Source organism: Bombus fervidus, chromosome 8, assembly GCF_041682495.2.
Source record: "Bombus fervidus isolate BK054 chromosome 8, iyBomFerv1, whole genome shotgun sequence".
Taxonomy (NCBI): Eukaryota; Metazoa; Arthropoda; class Insecta; order Hymenoptera; family Apidae; genus Bombus; species Bombus fervidus.
Window position 1 is genome coordinate 4,413,972 of NC_091524.1, and position 22,068 is coordinate 4,436,039.

General features: G+C 39.8%; 1 protein-coding gene across 6 annotated transcripts in view; it reads right to left on the reverse strand.

Moving 5' to 3' along the window:
* Positions 1–21,545, reverse strand: part of LOC139989611 (glutamate receptor ionotropic, kainate 2) — a 160,534-nt gene extending 138,989 nt beyond the window's left edge. For 3 of the 6 annotated variants that reach the window (XM_072008039.1, XM_072008036.1, XM_072008035.1), the window contains exons 1-2: positions 20,482–21,545; positions 12,452–12,735 (exon numbers count right to left, since the gene is read on the reverse strand). In XM_072008039.1, coding sequence (XP_071864140.1) covers positions 12,452–12,536 — 85 coding nt within the window. In that variant the 5' untranslated portion in view covers positions 12,537–12,735; positions 20,482–21,545. The remainder of the gene's footprint in view (positions 1–12,451; positions 12,736–20,481) is intronic. The other 3 variants (XM_072008034.1, XM_072008038.1, XM_072008037.1) reach the window with 1 other exon arrangement.
* Positions 21,546–22,068: the final 523 nt, after the last annotated feature.

The window sequence follows — 22,068 nt, forward strand, 5'->3', positions numbered from 1 at the left end:
ACCAATCGAACAAATAAAACACGGCGCAGGGTTCGACAGGCTGATCTCATCGCCGAAATGACTACTTGTTCCACACCCCGCCCGACAATATCAGCCTGCTAACCCTGCCCCTTCGGTGGAAATCCCAGCTTCTGTGCCTTTCGATCGCATTGTCGGCGCTATTCGCTCACAATGAAACGCGATATATCTATTCGTTGTCGACCCGTATCGTTTATGTTCAAGAAGTGAACACAGGTACCAGCTTGTTGATGGCTTCATCGCGGTTTATACATGTTCCAAGGATTTTCTCTATTATTATTCGTGATTTTCTCGATATTTTTCTATATTTTCTGAATCTTAATATTGTAACGTACTAAAACAAATATTTTTAATATCATAGTTTAAATTTCTTGAGCTTTTTGCTGATAAAAATATTTTTCTTGTATTTTCACAATCAGTTCAAATTTTTTATGTTAAAACAAGCTCAGATAATTACGAGTCCAATTTTCTCCGAGATGGATTAAAGCAAACGATGTTCGTGTATTAAGAGGAAGTTGTTCGGAATTAAAAATTTAATCGAGAATATCTATCTTTCTTCTATCTCGGTCGTAGACAGGGATGCAAGTTGATCATTACGACGATTTTCATTTTAAATTTGCTGCTTAATTTGACTGACGGCCGTCCCTAATCGCGCGCTAAGTACGCGTCAATTTTACGAAGAATAATTCACGAAATTCATTTGTTAAGTAGTAAAACCAATCCAATTAAAAGGTTCCCAGACTTTCCTAGTGTCAGATCGTCCGCTTTAAAGAAGCATTTCTCAATGAAATTTATCTACCCTTGTTTAGTACCCGGATGTTTACTCCTATGTATCTTCGGCTCTAAATCAGCAAGCACGAATCAATTTCGACCCTGTTGGAGATTTGCATTGAACACGTAAACAAGGAAGGTTGTAGAACAACAGAAGGATTTACACAGGCATTAATGTGGAATTGAGAAAGGAATTGTGCGCCAGCAATTGCGTTATATTTAATTTAGTTCAAAGCTTATGTTACATATACTGCTTATACACCAATGATTTATATCTATATCTATCCAGCATTTCATACATATATACCAAGTGTATTTTCAATTCCTAATTCTCATTTTCTATTCCATGATCCTCTTATCCTATTTACGTACTTTTATCTGAAACAGAAGCTTCCTGAAAAAATTGTATTAAAGAATTTTCTGAATGAAAGAGCTAATATTAATTTCTAAAGTATTATTGTAAAACTCAAATTACTATCGCATACGTACAAAGTATGCAACGCTCAACGAAACAAAACCAAGAATCCATTGGAGCGATTAACTCCACTTTTACGATTATTCTTTAACTTCCGTCAATGCGATAGCCGGAGTACTAGACAGGCGGATATGTCTCCCACACGAGACATCATTTGTCTCGTAGCAGGATTACGTTCAATCGCATCTGGATAAGCTCGTTGACTCGGATCGCAGCTACTCGCTCCGATATTTTATCTCGTGGGACGTTTTCATCGTTTCTCCTCTTTTTAATAGGTTACTTCGTTCGATCAACTCCACCTCCTACGCATGTACGTGCATGCGTTTATGGGATGAAAAAGGGATCGATTAACCAGGAATCTCGGCGTATAGTCGAGGGAAAATATTGCTCGACGTCGATCACCAAATATTTGACGATTGGGTGATCCCCTCTGCCTCGGCTAGCTCCTTTTTACAGGAACGCACTCCTCATGTATCGACGATAGAATTTCTCCATTAAAGCTTTCCCACTTGGGTGCAGATAGATATCGTGACATCGTACGATCACTTGCTTGTGATTTATGAAAAGACATAGAGTTTCTTGGGAAGATTATGGGGTCGTAGTAGCATTTTATGAAATTTTCATCGGGTGATATGTCAATTTTTGGGGAAACGAAGTTCCCCAAAAATCTCTCATAAAAAAATTCTTTGAACCGTAGCAAACTTATGTGGTTGTGATAGAATTGCACGATACTTTTCTCTTGTAAGATTGAAATTTTATTCTCGTGAAAAACGTCTTAGAAACTGTAGAAAAATGTTTAATAGAATTGTATGAAGTCTTCGCGACCCAAAGGGGATACGCAGATTTTTCAAGAAACAAAGTTTCTATTTTTATACAAAATGCCTTAAGAACTCTGAGATTACAAGAATGTAGTAAAGTCGTATGAAACTTTCAGTAAAAGAATCTACTGGTACCTTGGGCTTTCACGAAACGAAGTTTTCTTTTTATACATATAAGTATCGTAGAAATTCTAATGGCAGGATGAAAATGGTATCTCGAACGTATCAATACACGATGGGAGAAGTCATGTTCAACCACCCTTTTCAAACCTGGCGAAATATTTCATACCCTTTCTTATAAAAAATTTCTCTTATTGAATTCTTGATGAAATAAGCGGGTCGTCGTCGGAATTTCGAGGCGCCAGTTGGGTCTGTGCTTCGAATAAATCGCTTGGCTTTTCCAAGGGGTCATGGCGTTAAAACACGATGCCTGACTATGACCACCGCTAGAGCACGTATCGCGGATATTCCGTCGGGATATAAATTATCGCTATTTGTACAAGAAAAAAGTATAATCTAACCCTCCGTTTTTAGGTTTTTCCAAATATTTCCTTATCTTGCCTTGCACAATTTCCAAGCTAGGGGTTGAGTTATTTAAAAATTTATCCTACGAATTATAGAAAATGGATCTTGAATAAGTTTAAGTAAATTTAATTAAACTCACGCTTTGAATAATATGGCGGAACAATTTCGTTTACGCTACCATGATCTAAACGAGCGCTAGGAGATTTCCCTTAGAAATCCCTCTCTTAGACACGATCCCTCAGTTTTCAGCATGACGAACTCACTACGTGTGCGCGCACGTCGAAATACAACGCGACGCGACGTCTCGTCTCGTCTCGTCTCGTCTCGTCTCGTCTCGTCTCGTCTCGTTCATCTCGTTATGACGAACGTTCACAGAGAAAGGAAATCCCAAAAGAACTCGCACAGTCGTCTGATAATCTCTGTCCTTATTATCTCGCCTAACGAACCGAGGCGAACGATGGAACGCCAGAGTGCCGAAATTCCTTGCGTGGAACGCATAACAGCGCGATCAATTCGAAAAATTCTTCAAACCCCCTGTACTGTACCGTCGCGTCGCGTCGATATGAGAATTCTTCGCCGAGTTCCGAGAACCGTTCTTAGCTACGACTTTGCGCGAGTAATCTAGAGTCGCTCGAAGTGCGATCGTTGCGTTGAACGACGCACGATATCGGCTCGTTATATCCCAGCCGGCGACGCTATGCTTCAGATACGAAAACAGACAGTTTCAACAAGCTGAAGGCAAACAGAAATACAGTTTTATGGAGAGAACAATTTTTGTCATGAAAATAAGAACAAGTTCTGATGCTTAAACGAAAAGTAAAGAAGTGATATTATTTTTAATGGATTTTTAGATAACTATATAGTATGTAGAATATCTAATTAACGCGTAACGAATCGATTTAATCGAAAATTTTCTTTAAAATTTCTTTAAAATCTACAAAAATCTATAGAATTTCTATAAAAAATTATTCAGAAATTGGTTGCTTTTTTTACTATCCTGCTAATTCTAAAATTTATCAGCGGTGATCGAGAAGAGACACGCATCACAGATTTTCAACCTAATATCACTTAGACGATATTTATTATAGGACACGTTATCTAACTCGGACATGCTTGGCCAAACAAATTTGTATGTAAATAGCAGTGGTAGCCAACTCGATAAATTGCTACATTGTTTGTAGGTTACACGATATAACATGTATTATTTACCGAGACAAATATATATGAATATTTTTCGACGAAATAAATCCTCGCAACGTTTTTTATATGCGAGTTATACGAATTCTGTTTGTTGATAAACGAACATCGTCCTAGTCGTCCCGTTGAAAGCTCGGATTTTTTTTTTTTTTTTCAAATGTTCTCTTCCTGGTTTTCTCTCCCTCTCTTTCTCTATTTCTCTCCCTCATCCCCCTTTTCTCGAGTATCTCTGAATTTATACGCATTTGCTTTGATAATTTCGCCAAGGATCGTTTTTGCTAGGTTGTAAGCGTTGCGCTTATTGTTCAGGCTGTATCAGTTCTGCGGAACATTGCGAACAAAATTGTTTTCTGCGGTGAAATTCCAAGAGGATTAAGAGGAAGGAGTGTGTTTACGCGCATTAATTGAATCTGCCCGCGTAAGCTTTGTTACAATTTATTTAGCGCGTAAGCATCGTTGCAATTTTGTTTTTGCACGTATGAATGTAATATTCTTAATAGGGCCGGTTCATAAGATTGAACGAAAATTGAATCAACTACAGATGGGAAGTTTCCTGGTTGTCAAATATTAGTATACGTATGGTACTCTTGAAGAAATGGAAAATTAATGTTATTACCGTCGTCGACAAATACAAAGAAAAGAAAGGAGGTTACTATATAAATAAATTTATAAATATTTAGAAAGTTTCAAAAAATTTCACCACGGTAGTGTATTGAATCTATTTGATCGTGTCATACAAATTTTCCAAAACCAAATTAATTAATACTAATAGAAATCACTTATTGCGTTTTAATTACGAAATAAGATGTCTCACACAATATTCCAGAATCCCTTATTATCCCTTCAAATCAGTATGAAAACAGAGACTATCTATATATCCAAACAGACCATTCAAGTATCCTCATGAAACATTGACACAAACGTACTCGTCGTTCACACGTATTCAGCCGAAAAGAAGAAGAAAAAAAAAAACGGTTTCGGCAAGAAAGTCAGTCAAAACAGGAAGAGTACAAGGAATGTGATGGCAAGAGGAAAAGTGTACTCGTTGATTCGAGGTGAGTTCCGGACGAACTGGAAGGCGCATCACCATTGAATCCAGGAGGCTCTTGAAAAATACGAGGCAGTCGTTTGAAAAGCCGCCTTAACATGATCTCTTTCTCTTTTTCTTTCAGGTTGGCGTACGAGTCACGGCGATACTCGGCTCTGTGCGCAATCTGGATCAAGGCCCGTGTCGATGCTTACCTACTAGGAATTCCGATATTGCAACTCAGCGTTTCGCGCGCGAGCTCACCCTGTTCACCCAGCGCGCCCTTCCCTCCCCACCCAGTCCACCATGGCCGGTGTCGCGTTGGGTGCGGACATACGTATGCACGTGAAATCGACTAGGTGCATGTGTCCTCGATGTATGTGTGCTGCCAGGCGAAAGCGAGTACTCGACTAAAAGCGAACACGCCACGCTGCCGCGCCGAATCTAACACATCGAATGAATACTTCGAAGCAAACACGTACACTGCCTCACCAAAGTATTTGGACACTAACCATACAATGATTTTATGTGTACGCTGTATGTGATTCGTTAAGTATATCGAAATTTCATTAGCAGTGTAACGAGACTCGACTGTCATGATTATATTAAATTATATTATATTATTAAATTAGATCCTATTAAATGTTGAGGTTTATTAATAGACTATCGATTCAAATACTTTTGTGAGGTATAATATATATATCTGAATTTGTTTGAAACTTTATCAATATAATCATGTTAATCAATTGTCGTGATAATAATACCAACGAAATTTCAAAATGTTTCGTGCTACACACGTGACGTATTCGTAGAAGATGACTATGATTGTTCGAGTGCTTTCGTGAGCCTGTGTAACACACGACTGAGAGAACACACGAAGTGGACGTTCTAACAAGTAGAAGTTTGACGGACGAATGGTTCGGAGCGACCGGGAGGGACGTGCAGCGAAGTTCCTGGCATTTGCATGAAAGGTATCGCGTTCGATTAACGGATTCTGGGTTAAAAATTGAATTATTCATGGCACCGTGAGGGGTGGTTGTTTAACTGTCACGAGGCGAGCTGTTGTAAAGCCTTGGATTTACAAGGACTAGGAATGATTTCGGTTAAACGTTATGGAAGTGGTTGGGGCTTACGTAGATGAATCGATGGTCCGGGAGAACAGATTGAATTTCATGTTCTTCTGTACATAGTTTCAATAATAGTTAAAGGATTAAATTAATTGGCTGCCCATTCCTGCAACACGAAATCTGGTCGGGTTCTCATTTCCGCCGAAAAACACGAAACCAATCAAACCATCGTCCCACCTTCTCGTTCAGTCAATACGTTCTGTTGGGAAGGGAAGCATTTTCCAATAAAGACAAATAAAATTCCCCGATCGATCTTGCGTCCAACATTCTCCCGCTGGCTAAAATTCATCAGTTAAAAGAAACAACCTCATCGACTGGCCACTTTTCGCAACAAATAACGAGCGTTTCTTTAGTAATTTGTTTCGAAGGTGGGAAAACGAGTGGCTTGATCGTTGACGACCTCGGAACAACAGAGCGTTCCCTAGACGCTCTTTATATGCGTCGTAAGTCGCAACTCCTATGAACTAAAAGCCAAGGATACTCTGGAGCTTTTGCGTCGTCTTGGCAGCTATCTCTGCTCTAAGTTGACTCGTCGTCGACGCACGAAATAAAACGTTCAGTTTGATATGGCTCGCGTGGACGCTGAAAGGGGACGCATAAATTTCACGAGGTAACTCAGTCGCGCGATTGCACTCGCAATTACGGCCACTTCGCTGGAACGGAGCGCGTCGGTTCGAACGGGAATTGCAATCTCGCCCAGATGAATTATCTCGTTGGCGAGGCGCGTTCTTTGGAGCCGTGTATGCCAGGCAAGTGACGACGCATTGTCTCGAGCACTCGCCGAGAATGAAGTGGTTTCATGGAACCTGCGAGTGGCTGTTTATCGTGTGCCCGTTTTTTTCCAGTGTCACGTGGACACTGGAGAAGTAAGGAATTTTTGATGATCGTGCTCCACGCTTTTTGCACCTTTTATCTAGACTCAAAACGATGTCTTGAATCGTTTTTAATCTCTCGACTATTTCACTGATATCTATGTAAAAGTCGAGGAGCGATTTAATGGATTTCGCAAGATTTAACAGGTTTCATGGTTTTTGTTTCGCGGTTTCGCTTTCCGCCGTGCGTTTTATACAATACGTTACGGAATTAGATCCGGTTTTCGGGATATTTATAGAGTTATTCGTCGGTCGAGATAAGAATCTCGCGGAACGCGAATAGTCGACCGATCATTTTCCATACCTGAGACTTTTCCCGTGACATTTATCATTATTTCTTTCGTATCGGATCAAGTCGCTGGTATTCAGGGATTGTCAAGAGAATAAGATATCGTTAAGGCGGAACGCTCGAACTGTTGGCTGGAAGTTCCAGTGAAAGGTGTTATTACGAATAATTTCCTCCTCTCGGAAAGCACACGCAACGCGTTTCATAGTGGGACATATGCTACAAAATTGATTTTATCCGACTCTGGAATAGCATGCGAATCTTGTCGATTGTTGATATCTACGTAGCTTTTGTTACGAACTATTCTATTTTTCGTCGTGTCCAAAAAGCACGTTTACAACCAGACAAAAACATACAAACATGAAACTTAATTTCGATAGAAAATATGCAATCCACCGATCGGCGATTGTATAAATTCCAAAGTTAAAACAAACTCCAATCAGTAATAGAGTAATATCGCGTAGTTTTGGTGTAGACGCACGAATAAACACGAAAATAAACAATCGGCTTAAACTCCATCTGCTCAATCGAATATCGCCGTTCGATATATTTATTTCTTTTCATTCGACTTTCACGTAACACAATTGCAGACAAACACAGAAAAACGGGTCAAATACTCGTAAATAACAGACAGTTCGATAGCGTCGTCAGGGTATTACGCGATTATCGAAAAGCAGCTAGATTCAAAGGAAGAGAAATCTGAATGAGTAGGATAACGATAGAAGGACGAACTAAATTTCAGAGCCACGAGAAAACTACTTAACCGAATGATAAAATCTAAGTGCCTCGTTCCAAGCAATTTTCGCGAAACTTTAATGGAGACGCCTTGCCGTTCGCACAGATAAAGGTGCTTTATCAACTACTCGAGTAATCATCTCGCTCTTTACATGAATTAACAGATTCGAGCCGCTTCGATTCTCGATCCTTCGATCGAAGATTTTAACATGTTCTATATTGGACCGATTTAATGTGATTTGTCATAAAAGATTGCAAGATACGTTATAATTGCGTATAGAAGATGATACTACAAAGATCTTCATAATTCTGTTTCTTTTTATAGTCATTGTACAAAGTTGGATGTTCAGTGTTGATTTGATGATCACTACTGGACCTGTTAACCAAAAGCTTCAAAATGTTCGTTCCCATAAAGTCCGTACAGTTGCCAAAGTTTAGTCCTTAACCCTAAGAGAATAAGATTACGAACACTTAAACAACAATTAAGTTCCGACATTTCCGTTGTCCTAAAGCGGACAGTACTTACAATAAACTAAATATTTGAACGCTCAGAAATATACTTAGATTATAAACTTAGGAGAGTCGTGACACGTACTTCGATTTTAAAAAAGATACATCCAATTAAATTGTAGCCTTCGACCCAGCCATGTTCCCATAAAGCAGAACTTCTTGGTTGGAAATACGGCAAGATCGTCATAGAATACCGGCTTCTTCTCTGACACTGAGCAACCACACCTTCGTAGAGCTTCTAAGCACATTATAATTCCCCGTAGTCGGTAGTCGAGTTATAAATCTTTAATACTGTTAGCACCACAGCGATGCGCCTTCGTTCCGGACTTCATTAGGGTTTATTTTACGACGTGGAATATTCAGCAGGAAGGAAGAGATCCACAGGCTTAACGGAGGAGTGCATTTTTCGACCCGCATCCCCTTGCCTTCTCTCGAAAAGACCTTCCGTGAGTGTCAGAAAGGGAGGATGACGCGTCGCATCTTCGTCGTTAACGATATCGATCCGCGAATCTAATGCTAGCAACTCGACTGATTTGCACGGCCGCGAGGGTAATTAAAGTCGCGGGAGTGCTCGTCGGAAATTCGCCAACTTATATTTGCGGAACGTGCCTCGCGAACGTCGTCCAGGGATGGAAGGCGAAAGCTCGCCCCTTTTCGTTCTACGTGACACGGTTCCACAGATCTATGTGATGAAGCTTTTATCCGGCGCTGCGTATTACACAGGATATCATAAAATATGTTTGGGATATTTATAGAGTCGGTTCTGAACATCAAAACGATGAGAAAATGTTGAATACAAAAATGTCGTTTGAGATTTACTTGGAAATAATGTTGTTTTACGCTAGAGATATATAATGGTTGGTATGGATAAATCTGTTGACGAATCTTTCTCACTTGAAGTTTTCAAAGAGAAATCTGTTCTGTGATAGATTTAAGAGATAATTATTAAACAGAGAATTAGTAACGCAGTCGATGGATTATAATAGCGAATAATTGTACACATGTTCCATCGTCTCGATAAATCAATGGAAAGCAAACTGGAAACGTAAGATCTTCAAATCTTGTATCAGTTGCATCGATTTAATCTGCCGAAGGAAGCAAAATACCGTGTACGTAATCCTGATTTTTAGGATATCTTAACCAAACTATTGAATAAAAATATATTCCCATTAAGAAATTCACAATATTCGTTTCGAGCAATGACTGGTCACGTGAAATTTTGATTCTGTGAGTTTTCCTCGAAGAATCAAATGTTTCGAGACATCGACGAAAGTCATGCGATATCGAAGCAAGTCCCGTGTGTTGAATCACGATGAGCTATTCACATGATTCGTGTGGAGAATGAGCTTTTTCAGGTGCAACACGACAATGTTCCGCTGTTTCTCATCGAGATCCTGAATAAGATTCGCTTCCAACTTGAAGGCTAGAGAGGGAATAGAATTCCCGCAGCTTGTGCACGAATGACAATGTATCAAAAGATCGATGTTGTCTCCGCTGGAAGAAACTGTCTCCCCGAGATCGTACATCAGCGTCGAGCTGATTACTCTAGTCGAATAAGGAGAAAATCCTATTTAGTTGTGATACTTCTTAGAGAAAATGTTATTAACTCTTTGCCAAGATAACTACGACCTAATTGCGTTTAGTTTAAACTTTTATCTTAGTTAAAACTAGTTTATTAGTTTGAAATCGTTGCTACATCTTTCTTTGTATCATGCATTTTAGGGGAAATGTTTTTTGTTTATTTGTAAGATTAATTATAGGATTAATTAATATACAAAGTAGGCCCAAAAAATAATTTATTAATAAAATTTATATCAATTATATTAATTATATCAAAATCAAAGACACAATTTCTATGTACCCAATACTAATTAATATCCAGTTTTAATTACTGTTAATATTGGAATTGTATTCTGCAATACCCAAATCCATAATAATACAGGATGTTGCAATAATGACAATGGCTAGTAGTCTCAGCACTGTGTAGCATAAATGTACATTAATTGGTAGGTATCTTGTATATCAGATCTATGTTCATATAGACCCTGAAATCTTCCCCTTTGATCAGAAGCCGAGCTATTTCAAATTAATTAATTAATTCTGAAGTTTTCCTATATCGACTAGCTCACATAAATACTTGAACACTTATCATAGAAAACTTGCATATAAAATATTACAAAATATTCGTTAACGTAAAATTGACATAGGCACGACATATAAAAATTCACTAAGTTTTATAAAAAGAGAAGGCTGGTGAAAATATATAATTTGAAAATTGAATAAAAAGATATAGTCTCGATAAAACGAAAAACGTGATTCATCATGTTTTTCTTCTCTGGTCTTCGAAAGTATTCGAATACTTTCCTAAACTATTCTGTAGAGTCTCTCTTATCTTAATTTCTTCCAAATTGAATTAATCAAATCAGAATTTCCCTAAAATTCCATCCTTCCTATGATTAGAATACTCCAACAACCCCATTTCTAGATTTCTCCACGCTGGCACCCCCTTAATCACGGTCTGGCCTCACTCGTCAACATAGTATGGTTCAAATTGCGGCTAAGTTTCCCCGGGGCGGTTCACCGCGTTGAAATTCGTGCAATTACACCGGGAGGAAAGTTTTGGTCGCGTGGCCAGGACGCGATGATGGCCAGGGGTGAACGTGTGTACCTCTGAGGAGCGACGTTTTCGGATGTACGGTCCTCTCGTCGAAGCTGTGCGCGGAATAGCAAAGAGGGTGGACTGATGAAGTCGCACTATCCCGGTAACAGGTGAAGATTCGATCCTCTGTAGTCACCTTGCGGGGCCCTCCCTGATTCTCTCTGTCACAGAACGTACGCTCGAGAGTGCGGTCACGTAGCGGCCAGCCAGCGAGTTAAATTTTTCAGTGTCCTGTTTCGTAGGAGTTACGTCCTCCATTATGGAAACTTTCCCCTGAGCGGGAAAGCTCTTAGAGATCATGGAAGCGACTTAACCGGTAAGAGGTACTCGGTTTAAGGGATGAATCACATTGTAAGAGAATCGTTTACTTGCTACCCGACCGCTTCGTATGCGGCATGCAAACCGAGATCTCTGTTCCTGAAAAAGCTTTTACCAAGCTTTCCACATTGGGTAACTAATCAGTTGAGTGGGTATATTAATTGATAAATGTACGCGGAGCAGGAAGCTAAAGGCAATTCTAGAGATTATAACGAAAAGGACGTGGAAGTCCAGGGGCAAATTTCGGATATAACGTTGTGTGTGGATGTATTATACATATATTTGCGATTGATGAATTTTCTATTCACGTCGAGATGTATATTTCAAGATTAATTCGTTGGTTAAACAGTCTTTAGAGCAGGCGAAAAGGCATATATGCGTGCATATGTGTATCGAAGCAACACGTAGACCCGCACCCGCAGCACTACTAGGGGCTAAATTAACTCGCGAGGCGGTTAATTAGTCAGGCTGTTAAATTCGGTGTATCAGAGCGAAGATGTGTACCTTCATCAGCCACCGTGCGAAATTTTCGTGGATCAGAAGTACGGCACAAGAGAAAAGAATCTCGTGCTCGTTAATTAGTCGTAGAAGTAATTAAAACTCGTTTACTTCCAATCCGTCTATCAAAGATTAACTTCGACCCATTCAATAAATGTTCACCGTGGAACATTCTCTCTTTTCTCATCCCTTCTCTCTTCCTTATTTTTTTCCTTCTTTTTGTTTTCTCTACGTTCGCTCCTAACGAGCAGAACCCACCGTGAAAAAGGTGCCGCGAGATAAATTTAATTACTCACCACAACATCCTTACCCGCATAACCGTGTCGAATACATAGATAATCGTATAAAATTCATCCCAATTTCGCGACCAATCATCGCACCACGTATATTGTAAATTATTTCGTTCCTGTCAATTATAGAGGAGCGTAAATCTCGAAAAATCTCTCAGGATTTATATCTAATTAACGCGATACACAAGGATTATGTAAATTTGCATTTATATAAATTTGCCAGAGACGAACATTCGCCAACTAATTTTCAATTTTTTTTCGGTAATTTTTAATTTGGTCGCCTTTGATAACACGTTAAAAAAATATAGCCATCGATTCGACTCACCGATTCTGATGACCGGCGGCAGCGACATGGCAGTGGTGACCAGGATGACAATGATGGCGAACAAAAGTGCCATTGTGCTTGACATAAGCTCAACTCGCACCTCACTATGACATCGTTCTTGCGTACTCCGTTTCGGGGCAGAATGCGATACCAGCAGCCGAAAGAACCATATGAATACACGAAAACTAGGATTATTCACGAACACTTTAACACGGAACCGCACATTGTCGGAGCCTCGCCGCGCACATCGATGCAAATCCTCAGAGGACCTTCATTGTCCACACCTGAAACGATACAAGATATTTTATTGCAAATGGAATTCACTCGTTCCAGTTATTTTAAGTTATTTGTTCTAGATTCCTAATAATCGTACTGCGAGTATAGATTCAAATTTCTACCGTTATGTGCGCACTTAAAAAATTAGGCCCTAGACAGAAACTTGTTTCACCTATTCGATAGACGCAACGAATGCAGTTTGAATATTTTAAATATATTTGCATATTACGCGTATTCGACGCACTTTTGTACTTTTAAATTTTCCACTTGAAATATGAGCTTACGAATCTACAATTTACCAATAATTTATTTTCTCTGCATATTATCTACCAATATGAATATTTCCATTAATTCCAACTTTACAAACAGCTGTACTGTCCATGTCATCCATATCAACTTTTTGTCGATATGCTTTTCATTCCGAGATATTAAAGAACGCGAATTCTAGATAAAGTGGGCAGAATTTCGGGAAAACGAGGAAGCAATGTCAGACGATCCGGCATTCTCATTAGGTAGGTATCGATTATCGAAAAACATCGGTAAGTCTCTTTGGAAGCGTTCAATGGTGGCCACATCGCCGTGTGTACATATGATCCGTCATTATGCGAAAGGGAGACCAGGTGCACACAGGGAATCGTGTTGGTAGAATCATGCAGGCCAGACGCTCGGATATCATTGGCTATCCGGTATAATTTCGCGGACATCACGTATGAACTTTACCTCCATCTTCTGCATGTGTATAAGTTTGTCGATGAGACCTAATGCACGCCATCAGTTTAATAGGAAGCTTCCCAGCGTGTATAAGCTACGAGCATAAATCACTATGTGCATCTTGGAGCAACGATGCGTCAATTGAATTCACGCTCGAAAAAACAACACAACTGGGATACACTCAACGCGATACAAAACGCTCCTGAAGCGATATTGTCACTAGCGAGTTCCGTTCGATTTGATTTGTTGGGAAAAGGTCGGTTTTGTTTGAGTGGCGATTTCGTTGAAAGTGGTCGAGCAATATCTTCTGGTAATTGAACTTTTCAGGAATTCCTCCTCCTCGTTTCTTTCTTTTCTTTTTTTTTTTTTTTTTTTTTTTTTGTCTGTTTGGAGATATATATCATGATTCAACGGATACGTTTTAGCGAAAGAAGGATTATATAATTCTATCAAAGAATCTAGATTATCGGGGGGAAAAGTCGTTATTGAAAGCGGCTAGGTACTTCCTTTCGATAACTGAATCTTTGAAATTCTCGCAACACTTATTTTTCTACTTGTATTCGAGAATAATAGAGTGCGGTGTTTAATAGGATAGTTATATAATGAACAAATCTAATGGGATTTCTTTTCCATTCGGTGTTTATATTGCAAACGAGCTCCCAGCTTCTCGAATTAACTCGCTTAGGCGTTAATCACAATGGAAGCGTATAACGTGAAAAGTTGCGTGGTACACATGCGGCGTAAAAGTCACGTGGACCATGCACGGTTCATTTGCATGCAGGTCAAGTGAAACGTTAACGCGATTACGCGTGCAATTTGCAAACGTGCGACACGTGTAGGGATAGTTATCGATGAAAATGGCGCGCGAATATCGCGGGAATGTACTCGGTACGTGTCAATTAACAATTATAATTGCGTTCGGTTCGATGTAAAACGAGCAAACCTGTATAATTCGTCTAATGGCGAACGTAAAGGCTTCGTTGAAAGTGTTTTAATGACCATAGGAAAAGTACTCTTGTCCTGACGTAATTGAAAACGCTTCGCCGCCGTTATTAAGGTTAACTGTTGTTATATCTACGGCGAGATAATGGAGGGATTTATCGTTTGTTTAAACTCACCGTCCTCTTGCTGCGTCTTGTTGTTAACAGTGAAATGTAATCTGTGCCAACAGAACGCTTAATTATGCTAACAATAATAGTTATATATTCAGTCGTTTCCGCAAACACGACGCAGTAGGAACAGCCGCAAGGATACGCTATTTCCACGCGATAGAATTCATGAATTAATTTTTTTATATTCCGATATGATAATTAGAAATTAGCTATTATTTCTGCAGAGGACTTGAGTCGGATGATTGATCGTGAGATTTATTAGACGAGATTGCCCGTTGTTGAAACCACCGAGTATATTTAAAATAATTAAATAAATAAATACAGACGATAATCGCTCGTACTAACAGATTCGCTACAGACAGTGTAAACGTTACAAAATAAGATCGCTGATAGATACTCGATAGATGCTCGATAGATACTCGGTAGACAATTGATAGATACTCGTAGATACTGATCGATAACTGCTAGATAACTGAATTGGTAACTCTTACGGTCGCGTTCGTTTATTTATACTGGCGGGGGGAGAGCCGGAAAATTCGAATTCGAGTTTGCTTGATGGTTCCACGTAGCGGCGTCATTGTTTTGCCCGGAGTTTATTTATTATTACATTACGTGTGTCCTGAGGATATTGATACTCCGAGGTAAAACGACAACATGATTTGAATTGTTCTCTAGCTCATGTGCCGCTACATATTTTTGCACATTATAAAAGGAATTTGCTTTAATGTTAAATTTGTATCTTCGTGATATTTACTTCTAGTTACAGTACTGTGCGAGGATCTTAAACCATTTAAGAAATGGAGATGTTTTGTGTTTTTAAATGAATATAATGATGCTTAACGTTGTTTTAAATTTGTTATCACTTCTCAGGAAGTTTTCAGTTAAAAAATTAATTTAATCGGGGCATTTATCGAAATATCTATAAACAATTAACAAAACAGGAAAAACAACAGACAAATAACACTGTAAAGGATTTTTGAAGATTCATTTCTATATAACATTTTATATAACAGCAAGTAGAAATACTTTCTCAAATAGTTGTCGTTATAAGATCAGTATCGTCTATGATTTAGAAGTTTTGCGCAGTGCCTACTGTACATAACGTTTCCACCTCGACATTTTGAGATCACAAAATGAACTTGTCTGCAGAGAAACTTGACACTTTTAGAAGAAATTTCTTCAACGTATCTGTCGGATATTTCGATAAAGTGTCTTGCAGCTGTCATTCGAGATACAATTACATTTCGAACTTTAATATATCACGTCTACACGGTCTCGATCATGGAAACCATCGTACTACGTCACGTAAGGTCATCTCTAGATAAAAATCTCGCAGCTGTTCGATTCCTCTGATCAGCGTTGATCGATAGAAACGCACCGAGCGTATAAAAGGGTCTTCATAGCAAAGTACTGAGCTCGGTGTCGTTGCCACATGCAGCTCACGCTTCCGCTATTAGAGTTAACCTAAACGGATTTAAGCTAACCCAATTTAGCGATGGGTAACTTTGCCCCTAGCCGTGTTTGTTTGCCGTTTCTCCACGGCCGGCCTTAAGCGCGCCGCTTGATTACGTGTCTGTCTCCGAATCGCCCTTGTTTTCCTATTCTCCATTCTTCTTTTTCCTTAGAAACGTCAACTCCGCCATTATCTTCCCTCTCGCTGATTTCTCTGCCTCTATTCGGCTAGATTTTATCAGCCATCGCAAAACTTCACGTGGTTTACGACTCACTCGCTGACATTCACCCACCGAAGTCATTTTCCTCTTTTTAGCGATTTTTCATGGTGTATTTCAGTGAATATTACCGACGAAATAGCGGAGGCCCGAGGATTACGCTTCGTCGACGATCGACGTAAACGACAAAATCAATCATTTATTGCGGTTTTATTTCGGGTCGCTCGTGAATTCAATCGATCGATAATCCATCACCATTTGTTAGAACATGCGACACCAGTAAGTGAAATCACTCATAGTAATTTAGAAAATTTAATCGGCTCGCTCTGACGAACAGTGATCATCCGAAATATTTCCCGAACCCATTCCTTCCGGATCAGCGTGTCACGCAATAAGATTGCGCCAATTACCATCGGATTTCATCGAGGGGGTTGAAAGTTTGTCAATGTTAACGAAGAAACTCGGTGAGTTTGATCGTTGTCTTACTGCTCTCAGTTTCATTCTTGTTATTATCGGTGGATATTGTACGTAAAAAATATTCCCTTTATTTTCGAAGACTGTCGCGTAAAGTATTCTTCGACTGGCAAGGAAAAATAGCGGGAAGGCAATTGAATTTTTTCAAATCCATGAGAACGTATCGGTTCTACAGTCTTGCCATTTCCGAGGGTTGTAACGTACGATTTCTGGGAAATAAAAACGTATCTTAACAGATATGTATTGGGCAGCTGCCAGACACCTGTCTACTTAACGTTTTCCCCTCGACATTAATATTTTGTAACCTTCCTGATATACGATTTTTAATACAACCTTTTAATGCAACTAAAAATTCACGTTTGATGGTTTCCCTTGACAAAAAAAAAAAAAAAAAAGCGCTGAACAGCATTGAGGAGCGTAAAGTTAACTTCCTTTGTACGTTTCAAGGAGATGTAGCTAAGATACTTTCGATTCGAAATGGTGAATAAAGATTGAGAAAAACTTCGATATTCTTTTGTTACTCGCCTAACGTTTTACTTCCGCATAGAATTAACCTAGCGAAGCAGTGATTCGTAAACGAAGATCGGACAGTAAGCTGTAACGATACATTGTAACGGTTCATCGTCCTTGTGTTTTGCGCCAGGTTGAAAAAAGTGGACATGAAAAAGAGATAAGGCAAGGAAAAGAGGAGCAACGATGAGACGAGGCTTTCGTTATCAAAGGCGTCCGGGCAAAAAAAGGCGGAGGAGATGGTTTAATTAATTTTGTTGCGAGGCAGTTTATTAGCATCATCCGGCTTATGCAATTCTCGCTCGTAAAATAAAGAATCCAGTGAATTACTGACGTAATAAACAGTTTCAGGATATAACATGTGACCTTCTCGCAAGGAAAAGGAAGGTACAAGAAGGTTTAATTAATATTGCTACTGAAAAATTCTTTGTTTAAAATAGAATTTTCTTCTTAATCAACATGCGCTTCAATATTCTTTTGCTTTGTAACAAAACTAAAGTTATTCCGACAGAAGAATTCCGAGATCTTCAGGGCGTCATCGGCAGATACAAAAGGAGTGAGAAATCGCAAAAGTTATTATGTAAGCGATCCTCGTGATCGGTGAACTTTATCGTCGTCGCTACGAAACTCGACTACACGTTATATGTACTTGCTCGACTCGTTTTATCATCCAGAAAGCTTCCACGGAATTGTATATCCTTTTGTCGATCGTCTCTTTTCTGACACGCTCACTCTTCTTCTCTTCTCCATTTCATTCAGATCAGTTCGGAATTTTAATTATTTTTATATTATGATATTGTTTTGGATTTAGAGGCATAAAAGAAGAAGCGAAGAATGGAGATATATGTATATATTGAGAGAGAAATGGAACTTAATGTACGACGCATAAAACTTATAACGGAATATGGATTGAGCTTTTCGAGTGGGACAGCGTTTCAGTGACATAAATTAACTCCTTAATTATATAAAAAATTATATATAAATATCCGTTAAATAGAACGTTTAGTAAGTATATTAATTTCGTCCTTTTTTTTTGTTATACGAGTCTATTGTATATATATAGTATCGTTAAAAAGGACGATTGTATCGTTGCATAATGAAATATTAGAATTTAATTATAATAGAAAATGTACTTCAACTACATTAAGCGATTCTTTTCAGGCGATTATAGGCACCACAATCCCTTCACGTGAAACGCAAATGCAATTGTGCTAATTTACGGTACGCACTAAATACAAAGTCAGAAGGGATAATAAAATAGTTCCATTCGATAATTCCATTTCGAGCCGAACCTAGTTAATAGATTTTGGCATTAATTTATTGACAGGTGAGACTATAAATTATCCGCGTATTTTCCGCTGACGATATAGGTGTTCATTCCAATTGTAATTATCATTCGATTCTTGAAATCCTAACAACGATCGAATATAATTGTTCAGAGAAGACATGGAAATTAATTAACTTCTATCGTATATATTTGAAAAGTATATATTTTCCGGAAGAATGTGAAAAACTATATTTGGCAAGGCTCGCGAGCAAAAGTCGCGGCTAGCGAGATACAGATGGAGGAAGTTCTAAAACTGTCGAAACGAGAGCAAAGTTGGAAACGTCGTAGCACGGTTGCACGGTAATTGTCGTTATTCTTCGGGTGTCTCATCCTCGGCGAAACCCATTTTGCTTGCGTGGAAGCCCGAGAAATTGTCGAGAGAGGGAGAAAGACAGACAGACAGAGAGAGAGAGAGAGAGAGAAAGAGAAAGAGAAAGAGAGAGAAGGAAGGAGAGAGCAAACAAGTTAAAAAGGCTACATTCCTATCGTGCGGTTCGAACACGCTTATTCGTTCATACGAATTGAAGATGCCATTACAACGATCGAATCGTTGCCACGAACGCGTGTTATACGATTTGTTTTATATTTTTGAAGGGCCATTTTACAAGTCTTTGGTATTTAATTCGATTCACATTCGAAACGTGATCCTATACTCGCGAACAAAATTCCGTAACGCAATATTGTAATTCGAGCGGAATTGTGCGAAGAGGGATTGGTTAGCAGAGTGGATGGTTTTCGAATAATTTCGAAACTAATTCTCCGCGGGAGAAAAGGGCCGTGCAACCATCGTGATTCATAATGAATTTTCTGAGGAAAGTAAGGCTGATCCACAGATAGAGACGTTGAACAGTAGCTACGCGCTTAAAGCATTCGTTGGATGTAATTAAATTAGACGAAACGTAGTTAGAGCAATGGTTCCATTCGTAACGTGCCTTTGACCCGAAATCGATTTCGAAACGATTCAACCCTGTTCGTAAATAGTCGCGCAGATTGCTTCGGTGGCAGTGACCAGAAATTTACCAAAGATATACATATGTAGCTTGTGTGTCGAGGTCCCCTAAGTTGAATGCGAAAGATGCTCGATCTTCGTCAAAAGCATGAGAAATATCTGTGAATTACTAAACATCGATCGTGCGTCAATTTATACATACGATTATCTCGTTATAATGTTAACAATAACAGTTATTTTACTAGTAGAAGCCAAGCGTCGAATTTCCAGAGACAGCATGGCGCCATCAGCCATAAATTATAATTACGATCCGTTTTGTTTTGCAAATCGTGCGCACCGACGAACGCCTATCGACTCGTCGATTGAAAAACGTTCAACGCCGTCAACGTCTAAATCGATACATAAATGACATTCATATTGAAACTTGAGCGAACTCGTTTCGCTAGAAATCGAAGTTTTGCAAACGATCGTGCTTATCGAGAGCGTTCGCGGAGGTCTTATTAAACTTTGCCAACGGAAATTGTATCTGCATGAAAACGACGATGAAAATGACGAGTAGAGGAAGGCGATAAGAGAAGGGAAAGAGGGTGGGAAACTGGTTCATTGACCATTAATCCTAACCGGTCGGAAACCATTGGAAATTCACGCGTATCTCTGCGTTTCAGCCGAAGCTGTACATAAACCACGAACATGGCTAATACTGCTGATCGTCGCGTGAAAAACTATCGATAATCGCGACTGATGACACTAACGCAGTTAGTCGTCGATCACACATCGACACCTGAATTACTAGCGGTTCGGGAAAAAATAAAAAGAGTATCGCTTTGAACGCCGAGTAAACAAATTGCCTTTGGTTCAAGGCCAGCGTAGAATCCATTTTGTTCATAAATCGCCTACGTTCTCCTCATTTCTATTCTTAAATTCTTGTCGACACCTTGGAAAAACCACGAAAAACCATCGCGAATATGTTTGTCTGCAAACGGTTATACGCGAGTACTCACATTTCTCCCCTTCGTGCCAGACACCGTCAAATATTCATCTAAGCCAGGTAACGAGTCCTCACTTCACTCGTCCGTCTACCTTGCTACGGAAGCACCCTGTCGACGCTTTGAACCACTAGACACTCGCGTTTCAACGTTCACTGCACGAGGCTTGTCCTGCGTAGCATGCTTCACGCCGGAATCGAAGCTCCGCGATCGGATGTCAGACCGGAAATCTGATTCGCAACGAAGCACAGGGTGAGAAAGAGGGAGGCAAAGTAATTTTATCAGGACGATCTAGTCAATTCTTTCTCGTTAACGCGAGATGGTACCATCGAATCACGTCGATCCAATACGATAGGCCAGTTACACCGGTAGTTATCGTCCTCGTCGTACGTGATCATCGGATATGTTCATCCCGATAACGGTAGCTGAGTATTATCTGCAGCGAATTCTCGTTGTCCTGCGGGTTGTCATAGCGGGTTAGAGGATCGGCTCGAAAATTCTCAGATCTCAGGACTTTCCTTAACGCTCGTACATTATAGTAGTTTCCATCGGAAAGCGGTAGAGTTCGAGAATCGGTACACGCGGGCAACCGATACGCGATATCTTTCAAATATTCGAGATACTTGGAGCTAAATACTATTCACTTGGTGTTTAATCTCTGACGTCTAATCGACGAGTAAACTTCATCGTGTCCTCATGTTCACCATTCATTCTCTGATACATCACCTTTTCGTGAAATACATTAAAATACATGAAATAAAATAATCGTTTCGATTAATTCCCTTTATGAGTTTCAGCCTCGAGATTTATTAATTAGAACACGCCTAGAATTCTCCGCCACAGCCACTTCAACCCCTTCGTCGATCTCCCTCCAACTCTCTCCATAAACACTCTTGGAACACTCGGTAGATTAATTTTCCTGGTCCCGAAACAAAGCTACGCACACCTTCGTGAATACATCCGATCCTCGAGGGTCGAACAGACACGCGATCGAGAACACCTCCCCGTTTTTAGTACGCGCGGTCCGACGATCGCGAAAGACGCGCGGGCACTGGCTGCGCCAGGACGATCTACCACCCCCGGACGAGTGCGCGGACCGCTATCGGAGGAGGTGGTGGATGGCTTTCGAGGGGTGGCCGTGCGAGAAAGAGGGACAACAGGGTGGATACGCGGCGCGACGGGAAGCGAAAGGGGAGGCTGGCGCGCACGCAACGCGCGGAATCTTTAGCCCCTTTGCTTCATGGGCCGAAGATACCCTGACAGGAACAACCTAAGTCGACTGTATTATCTGGGTTACTGGACTCTCTCGCGACGTCGACCCTGACCAAGCTGCGAATTAAACCAACCACGGTTCAAGGTGTTTTAATGTCTGAAACAATGGGGTGACATAGGGGGTGAAGTTGTTTGGGGAAAAAAGCGTTGCTGGATAATGTGGACGAAAACGTAAGTACTGGCGAAGTTGATTTGATAGGTACAAAAGAAAGTACAATATAAAGAAGCTGCTTTATGCGAAATTATGACTTACGAACAATATTTTTATGTTAGTTATGTAAGTTTAAGTGTGAGAGATAGATCGTTATATTTTTATAGCTACTTGAGTCT